The sequence below is a fragment of the Coccidioides immitis genome, assembly GCF_000149335.2.
Source record: "Coccidioides immitis RS genomic scaffold supercont3.1, whole genome shotgun sequence".
Lineage (NCBI taxonomy): Eukaryota > Fungi > Ascomycota > Eurotiomycetes > Onygenales > Onygenaceae > Coccidioides > Coccidioides immitis.
The window spans coordinates 6,096,166-6,121,151 of NW_004504310.1; the positions used below are offsets into that span (position 1 = coordinate 6,096,166).

Below are 24,986 nucleotides of genomic sequence, written 5' to 3' on the forward strand. Positions count from 1 at the left end.
TCCATGCTATAGCATGAAAGTAGTGGGGTTTGATCTTGTGTGCTTGCCCTGTGGTGGCTTGAAACTTTGGTGACAAAAAAGACTGGTGGATCTTCCTCACCCACTTTTAGACTTCTCTCAACTCTCGAGCCTAGTTGATTGTTCTTGATAAGACATCACTAGCCATAAAGGCATTAATACTTTTTCTATTTTGCATACGGTCAGCAGTCATATAGCTTCTTAAATCTTTCCTTTAGTCTTTTATTTTTGTTCTGCCAGCTCACCTGCCTCCTTGAAACTATATAGACTCTATCACGCCAGATTTGGCTATGGCACCAGGTCGCAAGAAGAAGAAGCCTGCTTCCAACCCAGCAAGAGGATTCACAACTACTTCAATCCCATCTAAATCACAAGTCATAAACTCTGGAGTGTTAACAAAGGCAGAACAGCCATCTGTTACCAAAGAAGAGCAGAAACTAGCCACTGCAGGACAACCAGAGAAATCCAAGGATTCTTTGGAAAACCTGTCGCCAGAGGAGCTCGAGAAACATCTCGAAGAGGCTGAACTACAGAGTCTGTTAGACAAGTATGCAGGAAAATGCAAAAACGAGGCTTCTCGTCAAGCTGGAAAACTCGAAACAGAGCGCCGCACTCTGCGTGCTCAAGGGATGACCATTAATACTCGAGATTGGTTAAGCCCGGATATCTGCAACCTGATCATTGAAAAAGAAATCAAAGAAATTGAAAAATTACCGTCCTATTTTAGTAGGTTTGACGAAAATGCTGATTTCATGGCAAATGAAGAAGAACTATGTATAAACATGTGGACACTCAAGGAGACCCTGCTTAAACTTGGGTTTTCCAAGTCCATGGTGGATAAAGCGTTGAGAGGAATTCTCTTACACTCTTCCCAGGATCAAGCCTCAAACAAGGATTTCACGTCGAGTATAGGCCAGGTCCTTGAGTGGCTGGCATCGCACTCCTCCGAAGATGAGCTACCGATATACGGGCAGCAGAAACCCCCAGCAAAGCCGGACGATCAAAAAGGTGTGCTCTGTGGATGCATTCAGAACTTAACCCATAAACCAAATGTGCCGCTAACAATTTAATAGATGAAATAGAAGCAACACCTCCAAACTCTGGGACAATCACTCCTGTTAACAATATATCAACAAAGCCAAAAAGCCCTACGCACCCAAGCCCTTCGTTGGACTCAGACTCTGACATGTCCGATATTGATCTGGATCCAGACGCATTGATCCCGCGTTATCTAGAACTTCGATCACGTATCTATTCCCTTCAACCAAGTTTTTTCAATCATCCCAAGACAAGGTCCAAAAAGGCTGCTGTGAGCGTAGTGGACCCTGCAATTGATTCCCAAATAGAAAAAATAAAGACTAAACTTGCTGTGGTCGAAAGGGATATCTTATTTGATTCCGAAAAAGCTGAGGCTGAATGGAAAGAAAGGCTCTGTGAATTGCGTGCTGATACCGCTGGGTCGTTACGTGGAGGACTAAAACCTACAGAACCTAGCCTGAAAATGGCATCAGGAAGAGATGGGAAGGGCCCACCAACCGATACCGGTGGGCAGCCGAACTTAGTCGATAGCGATGACGACGAAAACATCCTAGGAAGCATGTTCGCGATTGAGTCCGATTCCCCTATAGGAACGGCTGCGAATGCCTTCACCGACGGGCGTGTGGTAACTAAGCTCAGAGATTTTGGTAAATCGGTTGGGATCAATCCCCGTCGCGTTTTGGAAGAAGCGTGCAGAACGAGGTTTGGATGCCGAGCTTTTAATTGTTGAATTTTGATACTAATACGCTGATCGTGATCTAGAGACCCGGGTTTCAAAATAGTTTATAGGGACTTGGATTCTACGTCTTATTCCCACCGCAAGAGCGTTCGGATAACTTGGTCCAAAGCCCAGGAGGTACCTCTGGATATTCCGTACCCCGACATATATTTCACCTCGAATCCGCATTTCGTACAGGTTTCGATGGATTCCATAAGTGCGACAACTGCACTGCAAGCAGAATCCTACGTCTCTGTTGTTGCCTTATTTATTCTCTCTTCTTCGACGAGGGAAAATAGAGCGTACATGAAATTACCTGGGCTGTGGAAGGACGTGTGGGATGAGTTGTCCGGCTCCAGAAAGGAATACGAGGAGGCTGCCGATAAGGAAGTCGTTAAGGGTTTACAGGATATTTTTCAACAAGTTAAAAGTCAAGCCGACGAGGATGTCGTGCTGATCGAAAATTTTAAACGACGGAACGGAAACGCGAGAGCGAGACAAGAGGAAAATCTGCAACCGAAATTTTCAAGTTCGCAACCGTCAAAATACTTCCAAAGCCTATGGAAAGACCGATCTTCCACCGACCTTTTCGCAAAAATGATGAAAACCCGGACTAACCTCCCAATATGGCCATTCAAAGAGCAGATAATAGAAATGATTTCAGCAAACCAAACGCTTATCATTTGTAGCGAAACCGGAAGTGGCAAGAGCACGCAAATACCATCTTTTATCCTCGAAAATGAACTCACAGCGGGCCGTCATTGCAAGATATACGTGACCGAACCACGAAGGATTTCGGCCATATCACTCGCAAAAAGAGTTAGCGAAGAACTCGGAGAGGGTAGGGACGCCATTGGAACAGCTAGATCTCTTGTGGGATACGCAATAAGGCTGGAGAGCAAAGTAGTGGCATCTAGTAGATTGATATATGCGTAAGTGACCCGGTATCGTTTTCGCCCATTTGTACAGGCTGACTCCTTAGGCTAGGACAACGGGAGTAGTAATCAGGATGTTAGAACGGCCGCATGATTTCAACGACATAACTCATTTGGTTTTGGACGAAGTTCACGAGCGCACGCTTGATAGCGATTTTTTATTGATTATACTTCGTCGACTTTTGAATCAACGAGCAGACCTTAAATTAGTCCTCATGTCTGCGACCGTTGATGCGCAGATGTTTTCTGCATATCTCGATGGCGCACCAGTCCTGAATATTCCTGGTCGGACATTCGCTGTGCAAACCAATTATCTGGAGGATGCGATCGAGGTCACGAGGCACTGTTCACACGAAAAGGAGTCGCTAGATTATACAGACGAAAGCGATTTCTCCAGCACTGAACGGGCTCAAACTGACGAGAGTCTACGATCCACATTGTCCGCATATAGCAAACAAACTTGCGATGCGGTTTGTTCTTTTGACGAATATCGCCTTGATTATAAGCTGATCATAGATTTGATTTTCACTATAGCGACTAAACCCGGGCTAGAGAAATATAGCAAGGCATTCTTGGTTTTCATGCCTGGGCTAGCGGAAATACGCAGGCTGCATGACGGAATACTTTCAGAGCCATTTTTTGAAAACGGTTGGATAGTGCATTCTCTTCACTCTTCAATAGCCAGTGAGGAGCAGGAAAAGGCATTTTTAGTCCCTCAAAATGGAACAAGAAAAATTGTCATCGCAACAAATATTGCTGAGACTGGTAGGATAAGCGCAGAAGATAACTTTTTTCGTGGCTTCCACTTTCTAACGAGCCTAGGGATTACAATTCCGGATATAACTGCAGTAATAGATACGGGAAAAGAGAAGGTTATGCGGTAAGTTGGCGTCTTTGTCATTGTAGGGCATTTGCTAACACCTTCAAAGGTTTGACGAGCGACGTCAGATATCAAGACTCGTTGAAACGTTTATATCCCGTGCCAATGCTAAGCAACGACGTGGCAGAGCTGGAAGAGTTCAAGAAGGCCTCTGTTTTCACTTATTTACCAAACATCGCCACGATAAACTGGTATGCATTGTCTTTTCCTAATAAACTTTGTATTCTTGTCTAATTTGCATCACAGATGGCAGATCAACAAACCCCTGAAATGCTCCGTCTCTCTCTTCAAGACCTAATCCTTCGAGTGAAAATCTGCAATCTCGGTGACATTGAGGAAACTCTCTCTGAAGCACTCGATCCTCCATCATCCAAGAATATTCGTCGGGCGATAGAGGCACTCAAGGCAGTCAAGGCTCTTACTAACACTGAAGTGTTGACACCCTTAGGCAGGCAACTCGCTCAACTGCCACTGGATGTGTTCTTAGGCAAGTTAATCCTGTATGGTGCTCTGTTTCAATGTGTAGATTCAACGGTGAGCATCGCGGCCATTTTATCCTGCAAATCCCCTTTTGTACATACAGCCGCATCGAGCAATACCACACAGGCTGCAAAACGTGCTTTTGATCGAGGTAAGTGAACATATTTCCCTCGTGGGTTCTATTCCGTAAGTGCTTATAAAAATGTAGGGAATTCCGATCTGTTGTCTGTCTACAACGCTTACTGTGCGTGGAAAAAATGCCGTGAGACACCAAGAATGAACGAGTTCACGTTCTGTCGAAAGAACTGCTTGAGCCCCCAAGCACTGTTAAATATAGAAGATGTCAAAACTCAATTGCTAGTTTCCCTAGTTGATACAGGCCTGGTAAAGCTGGATGTTTCCGAAGAAGCTGATTTGAGCAGGTTAGTATTTCATACCTACCACTAGCTGAAACTAATGCTAATGTGAGCCAAAGGGCACGATTTTCTGGACGCAGACGCCAGTTTTTCACAGTGCCCGAACGACTGGATGTCAATAGCAGCAATGACCTGGTTGTAAACTCTGTTATTGCATGGAGTTTCTACCCTAGGATTTTGACCCGCCAAGGGAAAGGATGGAGGAACATTTCAAACAATCAGTCAGTGGTTCTCCACACGACATCAGTAAATAAGACTGCAGAACTTTCAACAAAGTGGCTCTCTTATTATCATATAATGCAGTCACGAAATCGGAACTACAACGCGCATGAGACGAGCGCGGCCGAGGACTTTCCCATTGCGTTGCTTTGCGGTGATGTTGAGTTCAAGGTATGTGTTACAACGGTCCGCTATCTTAGCTTTCACACTGAGATATAGCTGATCACTCTTTGTTATTTTTTCCTTTATTTTGCAGATGTATTCTGGGGTGGTGTCAATAGACGGTAATCGCATTAGATTCTCGGTGAAAGATTGGAAGTCGATGATGGCGCTCAAAGCCTTGAGCACCAGGATTCGAGATATCATTTCCCAGATCTTCCGAAATCCTAAGAAAGACTTAACGATCGATCAGAAGGATTGGTTTGATATCTTGCAGCAAGTGTTCATTCAGCAGAAAGAAAAGAGAAGCGAAAAGAGCCAAAGAAGGTAATATGCTATTCCTTGGCTTCACTTCCCTAGTGTCCAGCCTACATTCATTTCTTGGTGATTACAGATAAAATGTGGTTCCATTAGGGATGAAATATACTTGGCAAAATCTCTTTTCTGTTCCTTTGCATGATTCGAAGGGCTAATGGGATCTCCCTCGCTACATGGGCTTATATTGGCTTTCCAAAATCCAAATCAACCATTTCGATCTCGACTTAACTATACGTTCTACGGTCCGGGACCTATAGGTCAAATCAAACCCGGTTCAAAAATTTAGCCAACTTATTGACACTCACCCTCTTATTGGGGTTACCCATCACGTCCCAGGTCGAGTTCTCGCAGGCACGCCTCGGCAGCGTGCCCTGAAGGACAGGTACTCCATATAGATTCCACGTTATTGCAAGGTATGGGTGTCTCTTCCCGTCTAGAGGGTTATGTACCGCACACGCGGAGTATGAACACTGCATAGTACATACGTATATACCGACGGCTGAGTCACTCATGTCTTTCGTCTATTCCGCTTGTTGGACATTTCAAAACGCGGTAGAGTTACCGTTGTACTCCATAGAACTCCATGCAGGTTAAGAGAGGCAAAGTTGAGTACAATAGCACAGCATCTGAGTTAAAATAGATTTACCCCTCAAACATAACTAAGACTTACATGAATTATGCAGCGACTCCTCGATCTCTGACAAAATGAGTCGGGCAAAGTCTTCAAGATACATGATTGGTCCCACTGTATGTTTGGTATGAACATTCATAGGTCTATACGATACAAATGGATGTCCAAATATACGGTCCCAAAAGTGCATCTTGGTAACATATTGCATCCTTTTTTGCCTGTTATTGGGCCAAGGTGTAACAACAAAGGGAGGACTGGCAGGCGAGGGGATCACCCCATCTTTGTGATACCATCGACCGCTAGCTCTTTCAATACAAGATATTTTGCGTAATCCCGCGCAGAGAGTAGAAATCTTCGGAATTGATTCAAAAATGACATGCCAACATGTAAATCCCTATGATATCTCCTTTACCAGCCCCGTTAAAAGCAGTAAAATCCTGGGGATAAGTCATAGCAACTCATTCCTCATTGGATTACATCATGTCTGCAACCCGAAAGCTCTGATGATAACCTATTTACCTGCATATATATGTATGCAGAAAGTTTTGTGTCTCAGCCAGCTCTTTGTCCTTGGCCAACATATTTCTTGATGAAAGAAGCAAAGCTTGAAAGTGTGCATCCTCTGTGCTGGGTGGGGGAAGCCCCTGATAGACATGGATTCCTCGTCACGGTCGGGATCAATGGTAGCTTTGAGTGCCACAAAGAACCTTCATCATTTGACCTGCTATTTTAAGATTCATGTACATACAGAAAGAAGTCTCACTTGGGGTGTTGCACCGCTCTATTCGAGATGTGTGTTTACTCCGTACCAACACCCGAAAAGCATTCCCGGTGGGGACGTATTTTCTGGGACATGCGGTCCCAATGGACTCGTCAATTCAACAGGCACTCTTGGGAAGATCTGGAAGGTATCGATCGAGGGTTGTGCAGGGCGGGAAAATGTCCCGTAAATGTAGCTGTACATAAATTAGATGTGCACGATGTGACAGCCTGCAGAACGCATCTTCGATTGAAGGTAAGAGATTAGCAAGAGCTTCCATCAGCCAAAGAAACGTCAATGCAGAGAGGAATCTTAGGTCGAGGCATTGCAAGAGTAGCTTGGTTCTACCTGAAGAGGTACTCATACTCCGAAGTGCTTCTATCGTCGGAATAACTCCATTTTCCAAAGAAGCGTTTGCAAAATCAAGGTATTAAAAACCAGACCAGAGGAATAGCAGTACATTTTTAGAGCTCCATTATTTCTCCTGTCCTCTGTAGTCATACCAATGAAACACTAATAGTGTTACGTGGCACCACTCTTGGTGTACATACGTATGCGACTCCGTACAAGCAACTCTCACCCTTTTGATCTGGGCTCTTCGCACTCTACAGGCTTGATGTTCGTGCGTCAATGTATGGGTGCGGTTGATGCTGGCTCCAGTCAAAACTGCCATGCCAGGGGGATTTTCTAACCATGTGGACCTTTGGCATCTGCAAACAGACGCAGTCTCAAGTGATACACAGTCAAAGCCTAAGAAAATAAGAATTATCTCTTTTGGTACCCGGACACAGTCACTCGAGCCTCTAGCTTCCAGCAGTGTCTCTCGACTCAATTACCGGACGAAGATTCAAGCCGCAACCTCAGCTCTGCTCCCAACTTGATATCAGAGACCTAGAAGATCCTCGTTCTCGTTGCCCTGGCCTGAAACGTAATATTCTAAATCGAATATAATGGCTGAAAAAGAAGCTACAGAGAGTCCCTGCGTTCTTAAGCTTCCTTCTGTCTATTGTCACCCTCGATAATGTAATGAGCTCACTGTGCTCGAAGGAATGATGGCCTAAGGCCATTGAGATTCTTTCCTCCTTTGTCAAAGTTGCACACACTTGTGAAGAGGGAGAAACCAAAGGTGACACAAGTTCACGTGTAACATATCTGAAGACAAATAGTGGGAGCTTGTGTATCCGGGAGGGGGAAGAAGATGATGGAAAGGGTTCTTTTTTGACCATGATGAGAGCTGAGTGGACACACTCGCACCTAAAGCTAGAGAAAGAGAATTGTCAGCCGGCTGCTTTTGGATAGCTCCCTACTCTAATCTTGTTCAAAGGAGGTATACTATGATAAGTTGTAAGATAAGTCACATATTCAATAGAGCATCGCAAGTTAGACAAAGTAGGGCTGATAACCTTAACAGTGAACTCAAAATATTAGACCGGAAAAGATTGGAGGGCCAAGGCGCGGGTATGCAGTGTAGAAAAAATACGTTTGGCTCAGAAAACGGTGCACATTGCACCTATATCAATGTTGGCTTGGTACTGCTGTAGGCCCGTAGTCGATGCTCGGTGTGTGTCTCTCAGACCGTCTACGTCGATAACTTGGCTCCTAGGTTCGTCACAACTTACACCTCGAAGACTTCCGGGGCCCGAGGGCCACGAGTACGAAAGTGCTTGATGTCGGTGTGGACAAATTGGCGGTCAGAATAAGACCAAATGAGCCCAAGTGTACCAACACCTAGACGGTCTTTGAGAAGGCCTAATTTGTACGCCAGCTGTAGGGTATTTGAAAGAAAAACACCGCTAGATTAACTGCAATATTTAGCTAGGCCTAGAAATTATTTTCGCATGAAGCCGAGTGTCTATTCCTTTTCTCCAACTGTGCTTGTAACTCTCTGTCGGCATTTATTATGCTGCGAATACCAAAAGCAACATGGAGATAAAGCTGGCCAAGAGTCAATTTACCTTTTGTCGTTGGTTTGCGTGCTTGGCTGTGATTTGTGAATTTGATCATGATTGCTCCAAATTGGCAACACAGTTCCTCATTATCCTTGGGAAAAAGGCTGCAATCTGCTTGTCGCACAAAAATGGAATTTACCCGTACCAGGAGGAATATCAAAATTCACTTGCAAAATCTCGCCAGCCTGGAGATGCATTATTTTGTTATTCAGCTGAACATCCAATGAAAAGACTCTTCTGGGTGTGAGCTTCAATGATCAACTTTAGAAACGGGTGGCATGGATCTTCTCGGAAGTCGACAAACACTCGCATATGCAATCACGGGTGGATGCAGCTGAAACCGCTATGACCACACACTAGAGGCTCCACAGTCTATTATTTGATTGACCAAGGCGACTCGCATGGGAAGAGAACCACCGCAAGGAAAGATAATCCAACCAGGTCACGGAGGAGAGTGGTTCGATAACGGCGGAAACCTTCGCAATGCAAGGTTGTCTTCAATCAGAGCGGCAAGTTAGGCGAGGTTGCGGAGGTCACACGCGTCCCCTGGTCATTTCAGAATTTCGACGACAATTCCCATGATCGGTTGTATGTGCTCCAAATTCAGCAAGAAAGCCAGAGACTTTCTGACAAGCCTGCGTGTCCGTGCATGCGCGCGTCCCAATCTCCAGAGATCTCATGGCAGAGGGGGTGTCAACGAGGTGACAAGGGTAACGGGCTAAACCCTGTTCGCTTTTGGGCAGTGCATTAGCCTCGGATAGGTAACCGGGGGGTTTTTTGAAAGCTCATGGGGGCGAAAGGTTGTGAAGGACTTTGAGGTAACCCTGGCCTCCTAGTCTCTCCTCGTTGAAATATTCCCTTTTTGGATCCATTCGATGGGGTTGAGAGTTTTTAGCCCATTAATGAGTTCCACGCTGTCTACCATGCCGATGAATCACCACGACTCATTGAAACCAGCTGAGAGATACGAAGCAGAGAGCAGGTGTGAGGGTTCAGTGAGTGGAGAAAGAAAGAAGAGAGGGTCATTCGAAACGACGACATCCGAATCTGCTCACAAGCTCGGGTCTTGGCACTCATGGATCTTCGACGGCGTCTGTTTTGGCCTTACATACGTGGCTGCTGCAACCACCAGTTAATTCGCTTGCTTACTCCATCAATGAGGCTGCTCGGCCTCAATTTCACCGGCCTTGATCTGTTCTGGTTTCCAAGAGTCATGTCGTGAGTGGCGTTATTTTGCGACTCTCACCCTTTGTTTGGAGTTCAATCTCAGCCGGATAGTCCCCAAGGCTGATCTGACCAACGAGGACTGATCGTCCCAGTCTTTGGGTGACGCGGAGCGGAAAGATCGCAAGTTGGAAAAAAGGATTCTGCCAGGAAATGCTATCTCAGCCACGTAGCACATCGCTGGTGGTCACAGCCCAGGAGAGAGCCAGGGCGGTAAAAGAGTCTGGACCGCCCTCAGCGCTTCGCATATGATTGGGTTGCTCTCCTGATCCGTCGTTCGCTCGCTCCATTACGGTGGGGATCAATGGGTGAAGCAAGAGTGCGTGCGTAAGGCAGCGAAAACCCGCAACGTCCCCATCAAAGTCTCTTGATATCTGGTTTGTCAAGGCAGCCCGCTCGTGACTTTCATTCGGTTGATGCGCAACCCCATGACTGGATGAAGGTGGCACTTTGTGCAAAGAACGGAATTCCCCGTCTTTGTTGCATCCAATCCCTGCTCTCTCGTCCTACATCGACCGCGGGTGGCTTAATGCCAAGCATACTATCCCTTGTCGACCTCTGCGTTGTCAATCCGGACGGTCTGCCCCGCCATGGCAACCCTGGATGGATGGGGGGATTATCAATTCCATGCCTGTCAATGTCCCATTTGCTTGCTGAACAGGAATCCAAAGACGCCAGACTGTGATGTGCCGTCAAGCAAAGTGCCACTTTTTCGCGGTTCAACCACGACAATAATTCGGAACCGTTTGTTGAATTCACAACGTGGAGTCTGAACTCTGCCATTTTGCCAAGTAACATATCAGCATGCCGAACCCGCAAGGCAGGCTTGACGAGCAGATCTACACTTCCATCACAGGGCGCGCCTCGCTGACCTGTAAATCAAATCTGCGCTGGGGCCAGCTCCCGATTTTGGGTGGTGATGAAGGAAACACAGTATTTTTTCAATGGGGTGACATTTGGCATTCACTTTTACGAGTCATACCATTGCGCTCGGCGATTTGACTAAGACGGCAGCGAGATCCCCGACACTGAGGTTGCCAACATGAGAACTATTCATGTGCTCGAGCATTGTCGCTTCAACCGCATCGCTTCTGGACGTGGATTGAATCCTGGCTACTAAGCGAATTTGGCCCGTGCTAAGAATAGCCGCCATTACCACCGTCGCAGGGGGGGCGGGGAACGAAACTTTATTCAAAGCTCTGTCCATCGAAGCCCTGCAAATTCCTCCGTCATTCCGTGAGATCTTTGCACATCCCTGTTGCGTCTTCCTGGATGTTCATCGATGGGTTGAAATACATTAATATCCCTCACTTTCGAATAGCCGTGGCGGTGGAATTGAAAGTTGTGGAATTAACCAAGGTAACCGGACAGCGAGAGAAACTGGCGGTTTTCATGACTTTCGCCTCGATGAATTCCCCGATGTTCAATATTTCATAACCGGAGATTTTCATTCAAGGTGGCTTAGAAATGTAAGAGGAGAGCAAAGGCCCAACGGAATGTCATCCATCGCACAAACACGAGACGTCTCAGGCATATGAAACGGGGATGCATCTTTCATAATGTACCCTCATGTAGGGACCGAGCCTGCATCGCTCCCCAAGGGATTTAATGGGATGATGCAATGTGAGGTTAATTGATTCCTTGCATGCTTCTCTATACGCACATACTCAATACATAATTACAGATACATGCTCTTGTCCTTGCCTGCCTTGTGTTTCTTTTGTGTGCGTGTGCGGGAGCACTAAACCTTGTGCCTTGCAGTAGTACCCAGGAAAGCATTGAGACAGACAATTCTTTCCTTGAGGTAGCTTCCCGCTTCTGTGGTCGCAAAAAATATCATACATATGTCCCTGACAATATCTCTGACGCAGGTACGGAGCCCGGCACTCCGTACATACGCAGCCCGTTATACTCCGTACATGCAGCAAGCCTGGGAAGGTGGGCGGGCCTGGTTGGGGTTGTGGATAAGGTAGTGGTGAGGCAGAGCTGGCAGCAACTCCAGGAGATCGACATAATAATATAGCCATGTACTCGATACCCCAAGTGTTGATTTTGAATGAATCTCCATTGCCCCGTACAAGCGGATGTGCGTCGCTTCTAGCGGTTACGAGCCCGGCATGAGCCGTCGATCCACTCCAAATAACCGCGTGTTCGGTTTTGTAACTCGTCACTCCAGAGGAGGAAAGGCTTTGGAGATTCTTCTCTTTTCCTTTTTCTATTTATTTATAAAAACCTTGATTTTTTGCACCCTCTCCGCCAGCGAATATTCTCGCACCGACATACGCCATCATTCCCGACGTTGACAATAGTTATGTCCCTGGAAATCCAATTTCCATTTCCATATAACTTCGTCAATGGTCATTTACGTGAACACGCCTCGAAATAAGTCAATCTTAATGTTTCAAGGCCCGTTGGTTCGAAGCTGAAAGATTAGATGACTGGGATCAGTGTGGTTTTCTGGCTTTGCCTTGCTGGGGAGATAATAGTCCATGTAACTTCAGAGAAGTATCTCCTGACCGGGCTTGGAACTGAAAAAGCATTTTCGAGACAAGGTTTATCGAGGGCCACACGGAGCACCTTTTATTGCAAGTTGTTGTTTCGTTGGCTCTGGTGAGATTGAGAGGTCCTCAGCCATCGAGGTTAACATTCCATAATTGGCGCAAAAGGAGGGACTCTCTCATCGTGCATTTTTCAGCCCGTATTTCTAGAACTTGTTGTCGAAGAGTCCAAGATTGATGGAATCTCTCACCCGTGAGGGCAATGCAGGGTATGTCCCCTCGCTGAATTGAAGACAGTGCAGAAGCTCCATAACCGGTCTCCAAACCTGAAATGGGTCAACCGTTCTTAGGCCCCAAGGCTCCAAGTCCGACCTCGGGATTTGAAAAGATGACGGAGTCCGGAATAAATGAGAAGAGGCATAACTCCGTACCTGCTGGCTTGTCAAATCATTCCGCTCGTCGAATTTGGAGTGAAATCAATGGGGTCCAAGGGACTAAAGCCCGTCCCATGTGAATAACTCATCACAAGCCTTGAGACGACAGAGCCAAAAAAAAAAAAAAAATAGAAAAAATAGAAAAAATAGAAAAAGTAAAAAAAAGAAGGATGAAAGACCACCAGGATGGAAACGAATCCCAAAAATGAGATTATCCATCCTTCAAAACATACAACCAATCAAACCAACAAATCATGGGAGCGGGATCCTCCTATGACTGATATTTCCACGACCTGCGCCTCTCCTGTCGGCACAACCCATGTCCTATTTTTATTTTTTTTGGGTCCGGGAAGGGAACGGTCCCTGAGCTTCGGCTTTGGAAACTTTGTTGTCCCATTCGTGGCTTTCTTTTCGCTCCACGGTATGGGACTTGTCCTGGCATGCACAAGAAGGGGCAAAAAGGAAAAAAAAAAAAAAAAAAAAAACCTTAGACTTGTACTCCGTATGTTTACCATGGGACAGACCGGCAAGCAGCTCCTTTTCTTTTTCTTTCGATCCGCTTTCTTTTTTGAGGGTTGGAGAAGATCGCTCCCGCCCGAGGCCCATGAAATGCTTCCCAGATTTTGAGATGTCGGGAATACCACAGGAATGGAGCCTCTCTACTCTCTCTTTTTGTGTAGCCATGCATTGGCCTGCCACCTCAGAGGGAGCTTCACTCCTTTTTTTTTTTTTTTCTTTTTTTTTTTGTTTTTTGGTCAAAGCAGGAATATTCACCGGCGAATTCTACCACGGAGGATGAACCCACGACCAGAATACGGAGAATGCGCTTGAAGAATGCCCCGCGATTGGGTGCTAGCGACGGCTGCTTGATTTGGGCTTCAAAAATTTAGTTTGCCAACCCATCTCCTTCCCGCTGCAACTGCACATCATCAACCAGGATCGCTGGTGGAAGACTGAGGAGGAGAATCCAGATGCACGTATTTTCTTGTCACACGCGAAACCTTTTTTCCTTTTTTTCCTTTTTTTTTTTTTTTGGAGATGTTTGGTATTTTTACAAAAGGGTATGTTACATCCTTCGGTCATGTAAGTAAAACCACCTGTAAAACCTTGAGAGGGCAGTAACCGCGCTAATTCCCCAAGGTTGCTGATTAAATCAACTATCTTGAAACTCTTATCCAACAAACAACTGCGCCGCTCTCGCTTCACCTGGCTGCAGAACGTGATGGTGTTCGTATAAAGAGCTTTGGGATAGTTATATTGCACACGCATGGGGAGTATATGTGGGTTTCACAGCAAGGAGGCGCGGAGGCTGTTTCCCTTGACCATACTTTGGTATAGTTCTTGATTGATGTGATGCATCTCTCGACGAACAAGGACTGGATGTATGATCCAACGAGCAGCAACCTCGAATTAGCAGAGGCGACATTGTGTTTTGGATGGGGTAGGAGTATTCCGGGATGTGCTGCGGGAGTGCATAACGGCGTTACAAGAATCATTCTACGGAGGAGTCTCGTATGCTCCGTAAAACCCCTGTTCAATAGCGTGTTTGCAAATCTCGACTTGGAAACGCCTTCTCGAATTTGTGTGGAATTACACCGAAGCGATAGATAACAAAAAAAGAGAGCTTCGAGAAAGAGACAGGGACGTATGGGCTCACCCATGGAAGAGAAGTCCATCCAGCTGGAGTCTATTACTCCGAGTGCTAGGAAACTTTGCATTCATGCATTTTTACGATTTGGAACCAAAAGCTGTTGATGGCGCGGCTGTGATATTCGTTTGGACTTCTCGAAAGATGGAAAGAATACACCAGGTTCAGGCGGTACGACCTCGAATGCAGAAATTGAAAGAGGGGTTTCCAATTGCGCATCCTCTGTTATCCCAACTGGACGCAAACCCAAGCAGTCAACAAGTGAAAGCCTGAAATTGTGAATAACACAAAGCTTTGCGAGGCAAATCATCCATTCTTCGAACGTGATTTCGCTGGGCTGTGGTTGTTTCTTCTTTTGATCTCCGATTCCTGGGAATGTGGCTGGGGGTTGGGCGAGGCACATCAATGGATTCTGACAAGGAGGACTCCAGAGCTGCACACGAGATCCTGTGGATCACAACCTGCAGCTCACGATGTGATGGCTGATCTGTGAAGGGACAACCTGAATCTTCCTGTGACGCAGAGTTGATGTCTTTGTTTCCAAAGGACCGTTTGGGAAGGTCGCCAAAATGGCAAATCAAGCTTTTGCTCCACCTTTCAGTCGATGCTCAACAGCTGAAACGGATTAGCTATTTCAGGAGCTTGCTTCGCCCTGAGCAGAGCACGTTCTCAAAGCATCAACACATTGGGCGAGGGAGCCAGGAAAGGCAACTAAACTTTCTTTGATCTTAAGTCCGTCGGGACCCTTGTCGGTTCGGAATCCACAGGGAGGTTGGAGCGCGAGGCGGGCTTTGAGAATGCGAAGTCGGAACGTCTTGTGACGATGTTATCCATATTATTGGCCAATAAGACCTGGTCAGGACAGAGCGTCTGGTGGTAACATTCGTACTCCGTACAGGCCAACGGTACTTCTTTCCATGCCTCTCTTTCTCGATGGGCTTATCGTTCTGGCAGGTTGCACGGAAGTCGATCACACATTGCATAACCGCTTCGTCCTTGTGCTAGCTTGAACCCCACGAATCCCCTTTGGGTTCTGAGTTGTCAAAAGATCCACACTGGCCTCGAGCTTGGACAGGGTCAATAATAATCCAAACGGGCAGAGCAGAGGTCACTAACTCTGGAGTAAGATTCATCCATTATTACTCGGATGTGATATTCCGCCATCAGGGTCCAATTCGAGCGAAACACAGAGAGAGAGAGATTCGCTTAGTCGACGGTTTGGCTGAGAGGCAGTGAGCAGGGCTGGCGTGTGAAGCGGTCATCTGGGGCTAGTAATGTATGGTCATTTACGCACTTTTTCGTGTATGATACGTTTCGGCCCAGTACCAATCGGTACGGACAAGTCATCAGGGCTTGCGGGATCTAGGCCAGTGGGCGAAAAATACACTCAAAACCAACATTGCCAACATGCTATTTGTCCGTGTTGCTTTCGGGCTGTATCGCCCTGACGGCGCGAGTAATCGAGAAGCGGGTTTCGCTGAGACTTTCTCGCCCAGCGAGCTCCAGAGAAAACCTTGGGACTCACGATTAAACTTCTTTGAGCGGAACAGCCTTTGACGACCAAGTTCCTTTATGGCTCCAGAGCACAGACGTGTTGTGAAGTCACTTCTTAGGTACGAAAGTATGGACAGACATACATACTTACTATGTATATTCCTTGCGCCGGACGTAAATCATGGCGAAGGAGCGTCTTTACAGGCACATATAAATATCGCGCAGGCGCGGACCCGATCTAACAAATAGCAGGACTCTAGATGTATGTCAGGTCGTATGTACTCCGTACTGTACGCTCTTAATCTTGGACATCGAAAAAGGCCGTTGTACCCACACTGCAGGGCCATGTGTTGATTCATTCTTGCGTGCTGTTCCTCCTTCGACTTGATTAAATTGTCGCTTGGTGCTAGCCTCCCTGGATTGGACGTGGTGGTACATGGTCAATTCCTTCCCGTCTGAATTTAGAGATCCTTTCACACCTCCGCTGAACACCACGCTCCTGGATTGATATTTTTATTTTTATTTTTATTTTTCGCGCCAAAGTCGACTCTGCTTGGCTGACGAGACGCGAGGGACAGTCCAATATCCGTTGAAGAAGAAGGGGCCAGAAGGCGAATCATAATCCGCAGAGCGTCCAAGGGTGCGTGCGGGAGCGTCACCCAGGTGTATCCACCGGGCCATCTTCCACGGTTGAACGGCGCGAGTGGCTCTCTGACTAGCGTTTGCTGTTTCTCGCCAGCACCAAAAGGAAACATCCCAACACCCTTCCCTCCACCGCCCGCCGCCGCCGCCGCCGCCGCCGGCCGCCCACCCACCCACCACACACGCCCTCCCCCAGCCTCCACATTTTTGCTTGAGCCCACAGTCGTTCACGCTGCCTGAACTTACAGCAAAGTATTATCGGACGAGCGCAGGTAATGTGATCACCATCTCTTTCGTCTTGTTTGTTCCCTCTTTTTTAACTATCCTCTTTCTGTACCTTCTCCCATTTCTCACTTTTCTTCTCCCTTTGCCTTTTTTTTCCCGTCCCCCACTTATGGGTTTCGTCCCATATACCCAATCATTCTGTTTATGATTGTATGACCCTTGCCACTGCCCTTGGATTTTTTATTTTTTATTTTTTTTCGATTTTACATTAGCTCCATTTTCCATTTCCTGTGCCTTTTCGCTGCTGCTGCTACTGCTTCTTGCATACGTTTCGTACCTCCTGCATGCTCCGGCTCTGCTGCTTCTCAACCTCCAACTCGCCGCACATTTGACTGATATCTTGTCACTACGTCGTTCCTTTTGCGATTCAGATTCAGCCAAAAAGCGCAGCAAATCAAGAGATCAAAAAGAAGTAAAATAAAAGGGAAAAAAAAAGAAAGCGTGAACCTCCTACGACTCGTCACGACTGCTACGAATGATATTTCATGCTTGGTTGCGTTGTTGCGTTCTCGTCGCCTAATCTCTCGACCCGCAGTCAATGTACTCAGTCCACCAAGTACCAAACATCGAAAGCTCTTCCGGTCTCGTTTGACATTTCTGGGAAATACCAAGACGCGACTTGACTGACCGCTCCTTGTACGGTTTGCTCTCTTTTAATTTATTTCTCCCCTTCCATGCTTGAGCAGGCTCCGCGAGTGATCCACGGCGAGACGCAGTTCTCGCAGTCCACTGTGGGCAAGCCCCATTTCTTGAGTTTTGCCCCGTTGACCTTGACCGGTTGTACCTCCTTTTGCGGACGTTGTTTTCTGACACGAAAAAGGACAAGGATACCAAACAAGTGCTTCCGTGTACAATTACCTACGATTGCATTTGAATTTTTCTGAGCGTTGTGTATGCTTTCACGTTATTGACGAGGCCGGGTTAGATCATTTGACCTAGAACTTTGTTGCTGTTATATTGAATGAGCTCCGAAGAACGCGACACGTTGCTACTTTGAGTGGCATTGCTGAAGAGCCAGTTGATATTCGACGCCTACGAGACTCACGATCCATATACGATCCTCGCTTCGCCCTAATTTTTCCTTCGCGACCATCGCTCGTTTGAAGGACCTGCTATCCATTACCAATTTCTGTCCAAAGAAGTTTCGTTTCGGACCGGAAAGCTGGAGCTGCCGTCGATATCCCAGGTTCACACCCGCAACCCCGTTGATATCCCGTTTTACAATCATCACGCGTCTCAAAGACCTCTCTTTGGTGCTGACAGGTTGCGATCTCTGTGTCTTCCTGACCCGCAGCTGACGGTCCTGGGAGGAAACCCATCAATCTCGGGCTTAAAGCACGACGTTTCTGGGTCACCTACGTCAATTCCCGCAGCAACACATCCTGGTGGTCCAGGATCTGAGCTTTCAAGCCACTCTCCGCCTCTATCTGAGCCGAAAGTATCTCAGTCATCATTGGCTGAGAGGACTGGAGGGGTCAATCACAGGCCTCCTTTGGAATCCACGCGCCAGACAGATTACGTGGGCGCAGGGGAGAGTTATCTCCAGAGTTCAACGAATTTGGGAACCATGAACCAAACTCAGTCGTATATGGACGTACATTCGTCACATTTACCTTCGGCGCAGGCATATACGTCCCAACCCGGGGCTGTTGAAACACTATCACACTATCCGTATCAACAGCCTCCTCTTTTACAGCCTGGACCCACCGCTTATGCACCAACGACCAGCGCATACCCGTATGGTTATTCGAACCCTGTTACCTCCCCTCAGTCAAGCAGCCAACCAGTGACAAATTCCCTCGCTCCACATGCTCCTGCTCAGATTTTACCTTTACCTGGTAGGTATCTTCAAGTGCGGGGAGAATCTATGAATAAAGCATGGGCCGTTTGCTAATCAATATCATAGCTATGACGACTGCTCCAAATCCCCATGGATATGCTGGATCTAATACCCATACTCCGCCTTATAATGTGCCTCATACTTTCGACACTACCGGCCAGGTAGCGCCTCCAGGAATGAAACCAAGAGTGACTGCCACACTTTGGGAAGATGAGGGTACTCTATGTTTTCAAGTGGAAGCGAAGGGCGTCTGTGTCGCTCGTAGAGAAGGTTCGTTCGCGCTAACTTTTGCAATTAGTTTTAATTTGAATTGACTGATGTTCTCCGCAGATAACCACATGATCAATGGTACTAAATTGTTAAATGTTGCTGGGATGACCAGAGGAAGGAGGGATGGTATTCTTAAGAGTGAAAAGGTCCGGCATGTGGTTAAAATCGGGCCCATGCATCTCAAGGGTGTCTGGTGAGTCTCTTGGGATTGCAACGAGTTATGAATACTTAGCTGATCGAATTTTCAGGATTCCCTTTGAGCGTGCCCTTGAATTTGCCAATAAAGAGAAAATTACAGACTTGCTTTACCCGCTGTTTGTTCATAACATTGGAGGTCTTTTGTACCATCCATCGAATCAAACGAGGCCGAACTCGATTGTTGCAGCCACTGAACGAAGACGGATTGAGGCAAACCAGCAACAGAGTCGCTCTGTCCAAGGACCGCAACCACCACCATTGCACCACCATCACTCCATGCACAACCCTGTTACTTCACAAGTTACCCAACCTTCCAGCCAGGCTCTCATTCCTGCTGGTCGACCAAGTTTTGAACGTGCCCACACATTTCCGACTCCTCCTGCGAGTGCCTCTAGTCTGGTGGGCGTGACAAATCAGGGCAGCTCTTATGATTGGGCTGGAAATGTCCATAATTCGCATGCGTTATCAATTGAGACGGGATTGGGTAATTCGAGGTCGATGCCAACCACTCCCGCAACAACACCTCCAAGCTCCAACTTGCAAAGCATGCAATCGTACCAAAGCCAGCAGACATATGACTCCAAACCATATTACCCTTCCGCCCCCTCCAGCCAGCCCCCCTTTACCTCACAACAGCCAACCGCTACCCAGAATATGTCCAGGTATGTGAGACAAGGCTCGACGACTTTTGAACGAGCTATGACTACCGGAAATGATTCGGACCTACGGCATACTAACAAATATCTACACAGCCAGGGAAATGGGCAAGTGACCCATGGTACAGCAGTAGGAGAGGGAGGACAAGAGCATGAGAGTGAATATATCAACGACACCAACGGTCCCTATAGCGGCAATCGTGGATCTTACAATTACAGCACTGGTCATTCTAGCAGCAATTTGCATGGAGAGCCTACCCATTTATCCTCCGATATTACGAACTCGGCGTCCAGCACAAATGGGACTGATAGGATAGGTTCAAGGCCAAGTGCACAGAGCCAGTGGACACCCGGTTACTCAACTCCACGCCTCGGACCGCCCAGCAGCCTATATAATGTTGTCAGTGATACAAGGAGCACTCCCGCAAACGGTCCTGGGGGAGATACTTACTCTGCTTCGTCAAACTCGGCGTCTGTCTACCCGTCTTCGGGTTTGAACGGTTCCGGTAAGCGTTCCAGGGACGATGACGATCAAGAGGAAACTTCCCGAGCCGACAGCCAACATTGCGAAGTTAGTTACGAGCACAAACGGCGAAAAACACTTACCGAAAACCCTATCGGGGGCCCCGTGGGCGGCGCATCGCTTGCTCTCCAGAGCTTGAAGAATGGGGGTATGCCACGCCGCCGTTAAGAACCATCGGGTACTCGCACCACCCTATGGTGATTATATGGTGAACCGGAAATTTACCATGGTCAGATGGGTTCGTTCTCCTCTCCTCAGCTCTCGAACCACCTTTTTCAGCGGCGACGTACCACGGTCCCTGTCATCATGTTTCCGCTATCATTTAGTGGTGTGGCGAGAAATTATAATTGCGAATTCAGTAATCGGACTATTTTTGAACGCTACCTCACGATGCATCTATTCAATCCGTTGCTGACATTATATTCCTCAAAGTCTCGGCTACTTACATCGTTGTCGGTAGTCGCGAAATCGAGAGTCAATCCCTAGAGTTTAAGGGACAGCAGCCCAATATATCGCTTTATACAGTTACTATGCCTCCCCTTTACTGCCGAGTTTCTCGGGATATTAAATGATCGTGATATTCAGCCTAGCCATGTAATCAAGGCGATGTTGTGCTCTTTTCTCTTGAAGATCGTGGATTAAGCACTGGCTCGTTGAAATATTTGTCTTCGCGTTCTCACTTATTGTCTCTTCCTTCTCCACACTAAACTGTCTCAACCTCTACAATTCACCTTTTGCTGTTCAATCCTCACCGCTTATCATTCGTCATTTATAAAACAAAAAAATTGATGATGATGATGACACGAATCTCCTTGATACAGATGTTTTGTCTTCTGCTCAGCAAGCCTTTACTCTTTAGATCGAGGCTGGTCATCTGGTTTTCCGCACTCGAATTTCTACTAATTCTTCACTTTGATGACTCGCATGAGGAAACGCTCGATGAATCTGCTACCCGGCTCTGTTATGTTCCAGTCAGCGAGTTATTCAAAAAGCGACTACACTTCCGATGCATTGGTGATGCTTATGAACTGGAGCGAAGAATACTTTTTGTCTTTTCTATGAAAGAATTCCTCTTTGTTTGTTTTCTTCTTACAAGCCACTTTTACCTTTCTACTTCAAGAACGGTTTTTTTCCTGATCGGTCCCTTCCGCTGCATCTTTTTTGTTCCCCTTCCAACTATACTCTCGTATTTTTTTTTTTTTTTAAAGTCTCTCTGATGGGCCTGGTTGGTGCAGATTTTGGATTAAGGTGCGGTATTTCCATGTTCGTTTTATCCTTTCGCCATGTCATAGATCAATGGGTGAATGAATGAATGATATCATGGCCTTTTCAATTCAAACCATCCTGTGTTTTTGTATTCTTGTAGTTATCTCTCGATCTGTGTGTTGTTGGGCATAACCGGCATTTCACTCTGACAGCTCGCAATGCCATTGAATTTCTGATCGTTGTAGCCTCTGTAATTGTTGAGTTGAGTTGCAGCGATGCGACACGTGACGCCTTAACTAGTTAGGTAATTCCACGTGAGCTGCAGGTCATCTCGGGGGATCGCCTTCCGCCTTTCGAAACAAGCGCGACGGGTGGCTAGGCTTGATTTGGAGCAATAAAAACAATACATGTGCTCACTGCGTCTCTCGCTTCATCCTTAAACGTCGTATCCGATCCAACTGAGAGGATCGATCCTTGCGAGGTCACAGTGCTATTTATCTGACCAGGGGATAGCCGGTTCCTGATGACATCGCAGTTTTGGGAAACTAGGCAGCCCCTCTGTTCAACCCGTTAACCGCCACTTCAGCCTCCACAGGAACTTCGATGAAAAAAAAACCAAAGCTCAGAAATTTTCTTTTTTTTTTTAATTACCCGATGCCAACTGTTTACTGATATTGTGGTGCCCGTACTACATTGGTGAAAGGAACTTTAGACCAAAACAAGTGAGGAAAAACGTCAAAAATGCCTCGACCACAATTTACCGTTTCTCCTGCGCTCCGCGATATCATCAGCAAACCTTCTCCTGCAAACATCGACCAATTCGACCCCTGGAACTCTTCGTCAACAGGCCACCAGCGAGCTGAGAATCCATACACTGGCACTTCCTGGCGAGAAACGAGGAATCAAAAACTCGCCGCACAGCTTAAAGGGACGGCAGGCGATACCAGGCTAGACCATGAGGGCGAATGGAAGTGGGTAACGCCGGAAGAGAGAGAGAAAGAGATACGGAAGAACGAGAAGACAGGGGATATTAAGTCTTTTTTTGGGGTAAAGAAAAGAACTCAGAGAGTGTCCGCGGATGAGAAGAAAATCGGGCAAAACTTGATGGACAGTGTTGTGCATGACGGGCCTTCCTTCGACCGGGCCTTTTCTTCAGAGCCACTAACTGAGCCTTCACGACCCTTCCCAGAAGCTATGCCTTATTTGCCACAGCCAGCACAATCGTCGCTGAGGAATAAAGGTATATTTAGCAATTTGACCATCTACATCAATGGGTCTACCTTCCCCCTAATATCGGACCACAAGCTTAAACAGATTCTCGTCAATAATGGCGCGAGCATCTCTATATCTCTTGCAAGACGCACTGTCACACATGTCATCCTCGGTCGTCCAAATGCATTGAAAACCAGAGATCTGGCTAAAGTAGGGGCTGGAGGTGGTCTCTCTGCAGGGAAACTACAACGAGAGATTCAGCGTATAAGTGGGAAAGGCGTTAAGTTTGTTGGTGTTGAGTGGTGCGTATTTATTGATTTCTTTCCTTTTTTTTTTTTTTTTTTTTTGTTTCTTATTTATTTTTATCCCATATTCTATTCTTTGAATTCAAGCTCACGTTATTTTTTCGTAGGGTCCTGGAAAGCATCAAAGCAGGTCGCCGTTTGCCCGAAGCGCGGTTTGCTAATTTGCATATAGCATCTGTTAAGCAGAGAAGCGTGATGGCTGATTTTGCTGTTTGAAGAGCTGTAGAAAGCTCTTTTTTTCCCACTGTATCTGGCTGTTTTACGCCCTGCGGGTCACTAGAAGAACAGATACTCACTCCATGGATGGATCCGCACGATACATTGGTGCTACAACACTACGGGTTGTTGCGACCACTTCTTAATCTTAGGGCCGAGGTGCGGACGGAGGTAGGAGGCAGTTCCTCGCTCATTGAATGGCTCTATTCCTTTGACCCTCGAGTTGAGCAAGGAGGAGCACCCAACTTGCCGCCAGTGAGCGAAAGGAGCGTGTTGGACCGTGGCGACTGGCTTTAATTGGTTGTGTCGGGGTGTCTGCCTTGGCTCAGCTCCGCCAAATCCGGGAATGGTATAGAGTGGAACACACCATCTAAGTTGCACTAGTCTGTTAATAATGTCAAGGGGCATTGGACCGTGATTCCGTGCTGCTGCTAGCGTCTAAAGTCGGAATATTTGCGACGGCCTTGTACTTTGCTCTTCTAGCTTCCGGCTTTAGGTCTTTTCTAGGTATGAGAGCCCTTGCCGCTTCAGGACTTATAACACCGGCACGTATCCACCGTCTCTCATCGCAAACCTTCTTTCTCGTAGAGTGAAGACGTACATTGTAGAATAGGTCAAGGAATAAATGATCTTCGCTCGGAAAGCTTGATACGACATCTTGAGGTCAGGCAGGATGTATACCGGGTGGCATTCAAAGTATACGTTCATTAAGCCCCCTGACTTCGTAGCGATCGGCAACAGTATCGATTATTGCTGGAGGCGTCGGAATTAGACTTAATGTCATAATAGTTGAAGTGTCAGAACTCAGTTACCTTTAAGATAGATCAGCTTCTGTGGAAATCTGCGTGTATTCGGGATAGTGACTGTGTTTTCCTTCCCTGAATCAGGGCTTAAATCAAGGCGCCAGAAGCTGGGAGGCATGATGATAGTGCCGGTAGCCCATTTCTTAGCATCTTTAGGCAAGAATCGATAACCTGGGCAACCTGTTGTGCTCTCTTTGGTTGCGCGTTTATCAAATAATCCTTCCAGGGTTTGTGGGAACTCTTGGTAGCCGTGCGAAACCACCAGAATCGATCGGGCATTCTCTACTCGTCTACAGTTGCGAGATGGGACACTCCGAACCAGTGGGTACCCGAGGGTCCTCACCACAAAGTTCCCAACGAAAGAGTGCCGCACTCCTGCAGCACTAAGGAATCTCCTCAAGGCGCCAGTTCTGGATGCTATATGGCAATTCGGGGTAAGCCATGATGTGGGTTGCGTAGGAGGAAACAAATTTGTTGTGACTGGAAGATTGAGTGGAGTCAAGAAAACGGCTTTTCTCACGGTATGCGGTGATGCTGGGATATCCTTGTGGAGCCTAGCCGGGTGTTGTGTTTTGATGGACGAGGAGTTTATGCTTAGGGTTCGAAAGGGTTGTCTAGGCAATCTATACGGATCACGTGATCGAGGTGCTCTTTTGTTGGATTAGTAACTACGGAGTACATGGTTGGTTGGTTGGTGACGGAGTACTTAACAAACATGTTTCTCCACAATCGAGGTTCTGACCCCACACTTGGTGCGTCCCCCAGGTGTATGAGGAGACTTTCGGTCGCATGTGGAAGAGCATCAGTCTCAGGCTTCGAGCACTGGAAACCCAATCGACGTCCCGAGGCACTCGGAGGAATAGCCAATGTCGACACGCGCCTATCGACGCTGCGGCCAGCTCTGCTGGTGCCTTCCTTACCAAAATAAGGGCGAACTGGACTATTTTACAAGATTCCCCATATTTAGCACCAACGCACCACAAGACCTCACTCCCAAGGGCTTCTCGTTGC

General features: G+C 47.0%; 11 protein-coding genes across 11 annotated transcripts; 4 read left to right on the plus strand and 7 right to left on the minus strand.

Annotated features, from left to right (window-relative positions):
* The first annotated feature begins 169 nt into the window (after positions 1-169).
* On the plus strand, positions 170-5,359 carry CIMG_00910 (ATP dependent RNA helicase). The gene is made up of 10 exons (XM_001247138.2): positions 170-1,026; positions 1,092-1,758; positions 1,819-2,706; positions 2,762-3,474; positions 3,532-3,589; positions 3,639-3,780; positions 3,836-4,220; positions 4,278-4,491; positions 4,545-4,875; positions 4,961-5,359. The coding sequence occupies exons 1-10, from the start codon at positions 309-311 to the stop codon at positions 5,192-5,194; spliced, it is 4,350 nt and encodes a 1,449-aa protein (XP_001247139.1). The 5' UTR covers positions 170-308; the 3' UTR covers positions 5,195-5,359.
* An 85-nt stretch (positions 5,360-5,444) lies between these two features.
* Positions 5,445-6,190, minus strand: CIMG_12820 (uncharacterized protein; the record flags this gene model as incomplete). Its single annotated transcript, XM_001247137.2, has 3 exons — positions 5,445-5,614; positions 5,852-5,926; positions 6,103-6,190. 3 exons carry the CDS (start codon positions 6,188-6,190, stop codon positions 5,445-5,447), a joined length of 333 nt encoding a protein of 110 aa, XP_001247138.2.
* A 275-nt stretch (positions 6,191-6,465) lies between these two features.
* On the plus strand, positions 6,466-7,189 carry CIMG_12821 (uncharacterized protein; the record flags this gene model as incomplete). The annotated part of the gene is made up of 3 exons (XM_004445808.1): positions 6,466-6,758; positions 6,889-6,999; positions 7,093-7,189. The coding sequence occupies 3 exons, from the start codon at positions 6,466-6,468 to the stop codon at positions 7,187-7,189; spliced, it is 501 nt and encodes a 166-aa protein (XP_004445865.1).
* A 53-nt stretch (positions 7,190-7,242) lies between these two features.
* CIMG_10638 (uncharacterized protein) lies at positions 7,243-8,097 on the minus strand. The gene is made up of 2 exons (XM_012358845.1): positions 7,976-8,097; positions 7,243-7,826 (listed from the first exon to the last, which is right to left on the minus strand). Exon 2 carries the CDS (start codon positions 7,796-7,798, stop codon positions 7,433-7,435), a length of 366 nt encoding a protein of 121 aa, XP_012214268.1. The 5' UTR covers positions 7,799-7,826; positions 7,976-8,097; the 3' UTR covers positions 7,243-7,432.
* Positions 8,098-8,350: 253 nt separating this feature from the next.
* CIMG_12822 (uncharacterized protein) lies at positions 8,351-9,508 on the minus strand. The gene is made up of 2 exons (XM_004445809.1): positions 9,334-9,508; positions 8,351-9,246 (listed from the first exon to the last, which is right to left on the minus strand). The coding sequence occupies exons 1-2, from the start codon at positions 9,391-9,393 to the stop codon at positions 9,055-9,057; spliced, it is 252 nt and encodes an 83-aa protein (XP_004445866.1). The 5' UTR covers positions 9,394-9,508; the 3' UTR covers positions 8,351-9,054.
* A 398-nt stretch (positions 9,509-9,906) lies between these two features.
* CIMG_10637 (uncharacterized protein) lies at positions 9,907-10,898 on the minus strand (the record flags this gene model as incomplete). The annotated part of the gene is made up of 2 exons (XM_012358844.1): positions 9,907-10,251; positions 10,728-10,898. The coding sequence occupies 2 exons, from the start codon at positions 10,896-10,898 to the stop codon at positions 9,907-9,909; spliced, it is 516 nt and encodes a 171-aa protein (XP_012214267.1).
* Positions 10,899-11,423: 525 nt separating this feature from the next.
* Positions 11,424-12,380, minus strand: CIMG_12823 (uncharacterized protein; the record flags this gene model as incomplete). The annotated part of the gene is made up of 4 exons (XM_004445810.1): positions 11,424-11,486; positions 11,644-11,960; positions 12,112-12,167; positions 12,316-12,380. The coding sequence occupies 4 exons, from the start codon at positions 12,378-12,380 to the stop codon at positions 11,424-11,426; spliced, it is 501 nt and encodes a 166-aa protein (XP_004445867.1).
* Positions 12,381-15,671: 3,291 nt separating this feature from the next.
* CIMG_10636 (uncharacterized protein) lies at positions 15,672-16,574 on the minus strand (the record flags this gene model as incomplete). Its single annotated transcript, XM_012358843.1, has 3 exons — positions 15,672-15,893; positions 15,971-16,057; positions 16,299-16,574. The coding sequence occupies 3 exons, from the start codon at positions 16,572-16,574 to the stop codon at positions 15,672-15,674; spliced, it is 585 nt and encodes a 194-aa protein (XP_012214266.1).
* On the plus strand, positions 16,229-21,683 carry CIMG_00904 (cell pattern formation-associated protein). Its single transcript, XM_001247132.2, has 7 exons — positions 16,229-16,733; positions 17,118-17,382; positions 17,567-18,584; positions 18,653-18,856; positions 18,917-19,049; positions 19,105-19,716; positions 19,807-21,683. Exons 3-7 carry the CDS (start codon positions 18,314-18,316, stop codon positions 20,399-20,401), a joined length of 1,815 nt encoding a protein of 604 aa, XP_001247133.1. The 5' UTR covers positions 16,229-16,733; positions 17,118-17,382; positions 17,567-18,313; the 3' UTR covers positions 20,402-21,683.
* Positions 21,684-21,823: 140 nt separating this feature from the next.
* Positions 21,824-23,615, plus strand: CIMG_00903 (uncharacterized protein). The gene is made up of 2 exons (XM_001247131.2): positions 21,824-22,953; positions 23,064-23,615. Exons 1-2 carry the CDS (start codon positions 22,181-22,183, stop codon positions 23,170-23,172), a joined length of 882 nt encoding a protein of 293 aa, XP_001247132.2. The 5' UTR covers positions 21,824-22,180; the 3' UTR covers positions 23,173-23,615.
* Positions 23,570-24,692, minus strand: CIMG_00902 (uncharacterized protein; the record flags this gene model as incomplete). Its single annotated transcript, XM_001247130.1, has 4 exons — positions 23,570-23,829; positions 23,875-23,925; positions 23,985-24,392; positions 24,605-24,692. The coding sequence occupies 4 exons, from the start codon at positions 24,690-24,692 to the stop codon at positions 23,570-23,572; spliced, it is 807 nt and encodes a 268-aa protein (XP_001247131.1).
* Positions 24,693-24,986: the final 294 nt, after the last annotated feature.